This window comes from Haemaphysalis longicornis, unplaced genomic scaffold, assembly GCF_048455015.1.
Source record: "Haemaphysalis longicornis isolate Haplotype H1 unplaced genomic scaffold, Haemaphysalis longicornis Haplotype H1 scaffold_7, whole genome shotgun sequence".
NCBI classification, from domain to species: domain Eukaryota; kingdom Metazoa; phylum Arthropoda; class Arachnida; order Ixodida; family Ixodidae; genus Haemaphysalis; species Haemaphysalis longicornis.
The window spans coordinates 96801160-96808995 of record NW_027526422.1 but is presented as its reverse complement, the minus strand read 5'-3'; the positions used below and the strand labels follow the sequence as shown (position 1 = coordinate 96808995).

Genomic DNA, 7836 nt, shown 5'->3' with positions numbered 1-7836 from the left:
GCAGCAGAGTTTGACACCACCTATCGCCAAAATAAACAGATTGAGACAACACGGCCGCGCTCTCTGCCTGTGATCGCGCTGGTTGAAGCATCTATACGGGTATACGTACGGTATTGGTTTTGTAGCTGCGTGCAACCGTTGCGTCCTGCTTACTCGTTCTAATTAGCATTAGGCCACGGTTGAAGTGCTGGTGCACGGAGACAACAGAAGACTAACATGGCGACCGCCCGCTTGAGATGATTACCTCAGATAGGGCGTTTATTGTGGACGTGGTAGTATACAAGGAACCGAACGCCATCTCACAAATGGTGTAAAGTCGTTCTAAATCCTCCCTTTTGCTACCCGGATGGGCAAAGGTACTACCGTGGAGGTTCGTCCACTTCTTTAGATCATGCCTAGGGAGTACATTTTTTGCTATAGGTACTTTTCAGGGCACATTACTTGATTAAAACTCCATTTCCGGCTAGTTTGCGTTTACAGTGTAAGGCGTTGTGCTGCTGAGCCTAATTGGATTGGATTGGAAAAACTTCCTTGGGGCCTGCGAATGAAGTTCTATTGCTAGGTCTCCATGACTTGGCCGGAGTCGTCACCGCAGATGTAGTCAACCCGGCTAGGGGTCCTCCGCTCCCTGTCACCGGGTCGCCGGGGTCCTCCTGCCTGGCCAACACCACGATGACTCGCTGGAAAGCCCGAGATTTTGGTCATCAGTCCGCACCGCCTCCTCGAGGGCAGGTGGCATCGTTCTTGTGTTTGATTCGTCCGGGTATGCGAGGCAATCCCAGACGACGTGCTCGAGTCTTGCTGGAGCTTTGCGACACACCCGACAGGTGGCATCAGGGTATGTCTCCGGGTACATCTTGTGCTTTAGGAAGGGGCTCGGGACCGTCTTTGTTTGTAGTTGCCTATAGATGACCGCCTGCTCCCTGCTCAATCCTTTGCAGGGCGGCGGGACCTTGCGTCTGGCAAGTCGATGGGCCTAAGTAATTTCTTTGTAGGTAGTCATTCGGTCTCGTGTGCTGTGCCACAAATGCTCTCCGCCACTTTCCTCGGCGTGGTTATTGAGTTCGCGTGCACGAGCGTGTGCTGTTTCATTGTGGTTCTCAGCACGTGCCGACACCGTCCCTGCGTGTGCCGGGAACCACTTGATTCTCGTCTTCGCCATGAGGCTTGGTTGTCTTCGCAGTAGTTTTTCCGTTACGGGGTAAACCCTGCCTTTGGAGAAGTTTTTGACAGCTTGCCTGGAATCACTCGGGACCGTTGTGCAGCCTGAATCTTTGAGGGCCAGCGCGAACGCCACCTCCTCTGCTTCCTCGGGTCTCCCGCTTGCAACGCTGGCCGCCGCTCGGTGGTTGCCCTCGGCGTCGACCACCGTCACCACGAAGCCACGTTCGTTGCAGTATTCTGCTGCATCGACGTAGCGGCCTCCAGCGTCCCCGGCGTGGAGCACCACCAGCGCCTTGGCCCGTGCTCGCCACCTGCCCTCGTTGTATTCTGGGTGCATGTTGCACGGGACTGCATCCACCTGGATTTTGTCCCTGGTGTCGCCACGTAGCCGCGTCTTGGTTCCCTGCTGTTCATGGTAGTTGTATCCCAGCTTGTGCAGGATTCTTCTGCCTGCTTTGGTTATGGTTAGCCTCTCTAGCTGCGCCACCCATTGGGCCTCGATGACTTCGACCAAGGTGTTGTGTACGCCCAGGATTAGCAGTCGCTCGGTACTTGTAGACTCGGGTAGTCCAATGGCCGTCTTATACGCCCTTCGGATGGGCGATTCCAGCTTTTTCTTCTCGTTGGTTTTCCACTTGTGAAACGACGCCACGTATGTTGTGTGGCTCATGACGAATGACTGCACTAGTCGTATGAGGTTCTGCTCTCGCAGCCACCTCTTCCTGTTGGAAACTCGTTTCATGAGCCGAATGGCGCTGGCCGCCTTGCCGGCGATCTTCTCCATTGTGCCCCCATTGTTGCCCTTCTCGTTGAGAAGCATACCAAGTACTCTGATGTCGGATACCCTGGGGATCACCGACCCGTCCTGGGTGTAGATCTTAATCTCGTCTCGTTCTTGTCGTTGTTCACGCTGACTGTCTTTGGGCTTGTACAAAAGCAGCTCAGGCTTACCCGGTGAGCATCTCAGGCCAGTGCCCTCGAGTCTCCCCTCAACGGTCCTCACTGCTTTCTTCAGGACCTCTTCCACTTGGGCATCGCTACCTCCCTTGACCCACCGGGTGATATCGTCGGCATATATCGTATGCTCGACGTTCTCCACCTCTGCGAGCTGGTGGGTGACCCTGATCATCACCAGGTTGAACAGGAGCCGCGAGATCACTGACCTTTGAGGCGTGCCTCGGCTTCCGATCGCCCTGGCTTTCGTCTCAACATCTCCGGCGATGGCCACCGCCGTTTATCCCCGTCAGGAAGCCCTTGATATACTCGTGAGACCTTTTGCTCATGTCCAACCTCGAAACTTGCTCGAGTATTGCCGAGTGGTTAACGTTATCAAAAGCTCCTTGTAGGTCGAGCCCCAATACAGCCCTGGTGTCTCGGGTGTCCTTGTCGATGGTTAGGTGTCTCAACTGCAGCATGGCGTCTTGTGTGCAGAGATGCCGTCGGAACCCAATCATCGTTGCGGAGTAGAGGTCGTTGTCTTCGAGGTAATCTTGCCACCGTGCCATCAGGACGTGCTCGAACACCTTGGCCACACAGGACGTCAGTGAGATTGTTCGCAGGTTGTCTATATTTGGTGATTTTTCCCGGCGTGGGGATCAGGATCATCCGTGAGCTCTTCCATTCTTTCGGCAGGATTCCCGTACTCCAACAGTCATTGTAATATTTGGTCAGCGCTACCATCGACGCTTCGTCCAGGTTCCGGAGCGCCCTATTGGGCACCCTGTCTGGTCCCGGCGCCGACCTGCTGTGAAGCTCTTGAAATGCCACTCCTACTTCCGCCACACTGACTTTTCTATCTAATTTCTCGTTCGTTCTGCCTCGATAGTTTCCGTGCGTGACCTTCGGCGAGTCGGGGATGTACTTCTCGAGTAGCTGCTGCGCCACCGCCGTCGCTCCCTTTTCTTTGATTTCCCGGTGCATAATTTTTGCTAGTCTGTCCCGTTGGTGAGATTTTGTCTTGGTTTCGTCCAAGAGGTGACGAAACAGATTCCAAGTATTTCTATTATGCATTTGGCCGTCTGCAGCATTGCCAATTTCGTTCCATTTTTGGTCGCTGAGCACGCGGCTGTGCTCCTCGATTTTGCGATTGAGTTCAGCCACCTTTTTGAGCAGTCTCCTGCAAACTCTTTGCATTTTCATTGTTCTCGTATAGAGCGCTTGTCCTCCAGAATGTGGGCTAGCCGGCTGTCGACGCCGTCTATCCTGTCGTCGTCCGTTGTAATCTCCTTCGTGACCGCCTTGACGTCACAAGGACGCGGGTTCAATTCCCGCCCACGGCGGCCGTTTTCCTACTGGAGGTGAAGTGTGAGAACGCCCCTGTGTTTGAGATTCTGGCGCACGTTCAATATCCCGAGGTGGTTACAATTAATCCGGAGCCTTCCACCACGGCACGCCTCATCACCTGTGTAGCGTCGGCGCGTAAAACATAATCACGAAAAGCGGACTTTTTGTGATGGCTGCTGAGGATTGATGTTGTCCTTGTAAGTTCCAAGATTAATAATGGTACCTACGGAACATTCGGCATCTACTCATAACAGGGAAAATGAACCGACGAATTTAGGAACTGCTATTCAACATGAACTTGTGATTCTCACACATATGATCATCATGTTAGTGTTCTGGTGATTCTGTTTACGCGCACCATTTAGCACAAGTTTATAATGCTTTAGATCAACATAGTTTCCTTAGCAAGGGGCAAGACCACCCCCGTTTCGTTAGCGCGCAATTCAGAGACCGAAACGCGTTAGGGACGGAAGGTTCCCAAGTTGTACCGTTGACAGCTGTCAGTGCAAATCTATTACGAATGCAATTTTCACTATCGCAGGGTATCGTAAAGCTTTCTCGGAGAAGTGGGTTCTGAACAAGAGTCTCACGGCCTCAGTGAGCGTGTCAACATGATGTTGACCTGATGTATGTACGGGGTGCTTCATGAGTGATATATTGCGCGTGTGCATCGCCGCCTTCACGACATACCCGCTATTCCCCCTTTGGGTATGTGCATGGAATGCGGCGCGGTTTACGAACGGAGCACCGAAGACGACGACGAAGAAGTGTGCGTGCTTGCGCTTTGGTCGCCATATTGCTAACTACCACCCGGTGGCAAAGTTTTTATTAGGCGACGTGCCTAACTTGCGAGGTGAAAGAGAGAGACAGAAACGTTTATTCGAGCTTTCTAAATTGGGAGTGGTTCCCTAGTCCGGGAATCCATCAAGTGAGCAGAGAGCCTTCGCTCTGGACTCCAGGAGCTGCTGGACGTCCAGATGGTCGCTGGTCACCAGGTTCTCCCACAGCTCAGGGGTGGGAAGAGGGGATCGGAGAGGTGGAAGTTTGGGATTGCACACACATGCACTGTGTTATAATATGAGCTACAGTTGCGGGTTGTGAACAAAACTGGCATGCAGCAGAGTATTGCGTTGGAAACATACGATGCAGCCGAACTGAGTGAGGAAAGGTATTGGTTTGTAGTCTGCGGAGCAGCGATTCTTCTTCCTTGGATAGTGCAGGGTGAGGGGGGGGGGGAGCGAGGTGAAACAGAGAGACAGCACCGGGTGGTGGCTACCAGTATGGCGACCAAAGTACAGGCACGCACACTTCATCGCCGTCGTCTTCGGAGGTCCGTTTGTACACCGCGACAAAGTCCATATACATACCCACAGGGGAAACAGCGGCTATGTAGTGAAGGCGCCGATGCAGACGCGACAATATCTTTACAAAACTGCCGTTATGTACAAGCATTGTGTTAAGTCGGCTCGTAAGTGCCACAGAATCTGCCGTGGCGACGGGGTGAGCGCAAATACACTGTACCAGCACATGATCGAGATATGAACGGAAACACGCAAATAGCGCAATTTATTTCTATGCACGTCAAATTGTCGCATGACTCAATAACAGCAGCAAACTTTGTAAACGCGACTTCCTCAATATACCACAACCGATTCATTATGTGATAACCACTAACTAAATTATTTACTTTTGTGTGTTTGCTTTATATTTTTTGTTAGTTTTTCATTTTTTATGACAGAACAACCGGCAGCGACAGCTGAATCCTAAAATTTCTAGTTAAGCCTGGTACAGGTTTACCACAACACAGGTAACTACAAACGGTGGCTGAGACAGTGCTTTATAGCTGTTTACTGAATTTTTTGCGGCATAAATACCACGAAATGACACTTTATAGAAAGGCTTGAAAAAAAAGCAAGCAATGCAGTTTTTGCTGCGATCAAACGCACCACTAGAGCCTTTCTTCTTGCAATTGCGGTGATGTAGGTTTCTAAAGCAAAGGTGGAGCTGACGGTACAGCTGGGGTCACCTTGACCAGCCTACGCGAGAGTTCGGCCACAAGTTGACTGAACACGAGAGAGTCAACATTCTGGCCTACGAGGCTGAGCAGAAAAACATCGCCGGCCGACAAATACGACACGACGGCCGAGATGCGCTGGCTGTCCGGGTAGCGCCAGCCCAGCAGGCGATGACGTAGTGGAGCGCTCACCAAGAGGAGAATGCGATAGGCCACCGCCGGGACGCCCAAGAACAGGAGCAGCAGATACCAGAACCACAAGAAGGCGAACAACTTCTCGTTCAAAATGTTCAGTGGGAGTACACAAATTGCCTCGAGGTTCTCTAACGTGCCGGACTGACCGTACTTGAGGAAGGTGCACATGGCGATCCGAGGGAAGGCCATCACGGCGGGACTCACAAACTCGCGACCTTCACCACGATGCCAGCGCACCACGTCCCAGCCGTAGGTGAGGAAGCTCCCGCCTAGAACGTAATCCGTGAAGGCAACTTGGACGATTACGTTTAGGACACTGAGCAGCTCGCATATTAGGTACTTGACCAGATACCAGCGGTTATGGTTCAGGCTGACCACCAGAAAGTCGGCCATCTGGGACCGAACCTCGGCCCGATCCTGCGTCACGGCTGCACGAATGTCGAGGGCGGCGACGATAGCCGGAACTTTGCCGCCTTCCCAGGTCTTCCATAGCCACCGGGGCGCGTAGAAGCAGACAGCCTGGGCGAACAGGAGAAAGCAGACCCACTGGTAGTAGGTGTGGTACTTCCGGTCGTCGCTTCCGCTGCCCTTCGGCCTGTGCCCCGTACCGGGATAGATAACGCTGTCGTCGTACGAGGCGTTGAAGAGGCTCCGGTGGCTGAACGTGGACTCCACCCAGCAGAACGAGTTGACGACACCGGTCGGCATCGTCTGGCAGTGGCAGTCGACGGGCGTTCCCACATACTCCCTGGCTGTGAGCAGAGTGCAGAAGCCGAGCAGGAAGGCCACGGTGGCACTGGTGTAGAGGCGGAACACGTTGCCGTCGATGTGAACCCGTCGCGCGTTGAAGTGCTTGCGCAGGTTGCCCAGGAGGTTAAGCATGGCTCCGGGTCCGTAGTTTCAAGGCTGGAGAATTTTAAACCTGATAAGGTGAGCTTGAACCCAGTGTTCATGGGTTGGAGGGCGGAAGCCGGGCGAACGTCAGGGGCGAGCTCGGGGAAATGCTCGTGAGGCGCGTGAGTGAGGTGAGGGTGGTGGTGGTGGTTCCAGTGAAATGACGCGTACCTACTCAGGGGGATTGGCCAGGAAATGGGCGCCTTACCGAAATAAATTAGGTACTTTTTGTGGGGGAGCAAAAATATTTAAATATTAGGATGGATTAGCAGTAAATGACTAGAGAAATAAAAGTAAGGAGATTAGAGAAAGAAAGAAAAAAAGGTAAAAACGAACACCATTTAATGAAAATTGGAAGTAAGAAACACGAAGAAAGTGGTACAGACGAAGCAGTGAGCTGGGACGCGCATATTCTTGACAAGGGAATCCAGTAGGGCTAAATGATGTCTAGCACGGCATACGGCCTGATTCCAGAATGAATTAGTGCAACGCACTGCAAAGATCCCCGTGGCAGAATCCCAGTTCCTTCGCCCCGAATGACAAAATAACTGTAGCAGACAGCGGGAGGTTTAGCCGGCTGCATGTACTTTCTAAGTATCTTCGGCTTATCGAGGAGAACCGTCGGCAGGAGAAGAAGAAACGGTCGATTGTTTCTGGTTCTTTGCAAAAGGCGCATAACGGCGACAGGGCCAGATTAGAGCAGTGCAAGTAATAATTTAAATTTGGCATGCGACAGCGAAAGCTAGTGAGGTTGACTTCGCAAGCTCGTGACTGGCTTACGCTACACTTCCTGAGTGCCGGAGGTGCTCGAGCTCCGAGTCTTCATAAGCAGAATCAGGCAGACTTTGAAGTAAGCACAGCCTACGGAAGCGAGCCGAAGTTATGAGGGAAATGGGCGGCATAACCTCTACTACTGAACCGCCCAATGCCATTCCCGCGAGAGCATCCGCCGATTCGTTAAGCCAGATAGATACCTGCATGTCCAGGTACCGGGACCAAACGAAGTTCACGAAGGGAGGAAGGCGATAAAGAATGGCGATGACGCTACACTTGTCAGATTTTAAAGACGATAGTCTTTCTTGGGCTACTTAAACCCAGAAATTTTGGTCTGTCTGTATGTCTGTCTGTCTGTCTGTGACTCGATTCAGCCACCCGGCCAAAGCAAAACAATGTCTGCGCAATAGTTTTATATAGTCACCGCTAAATCTACCCGTCTTGGTCCGGTGTAATGTTCATACTTGTCAACATTGTTGAAAAAGAACAAGACATTACGCAAATATGAGACA

General features: G+C 52.2%; 1 protein-coding gene across 1 annotated transcript; it reads right to left on the bottom strand.

The window, feature by feature from the left end:
- Positions 1-5434: 5434 nt before the first annotated feature.
- LOC144144655 (innexin shaking-B-like) lies at positions 5435-6538 on the bottom strand. Its single transcript, XM_077676181.1, has one exon. It carries the CDS (start codon positions 6536-6538, stop codon positions 5435-5437), a length of 1104 nt encoding a protein of 367 aa, XP_077532307.1.
- Between the last annotated feature and the right edge of the window lie 1298 nt (positions 6539-7836).

Excerpts from the sequence above, each read along its gene's own strand:
- LOC144144655 (XM_077676181.1), bottom strand. The coding sequence starts at position 6,538 with ATGCTTAACCTCCTGGGCAACCTGCGCAAGCACTTCAACGCGCGACGG.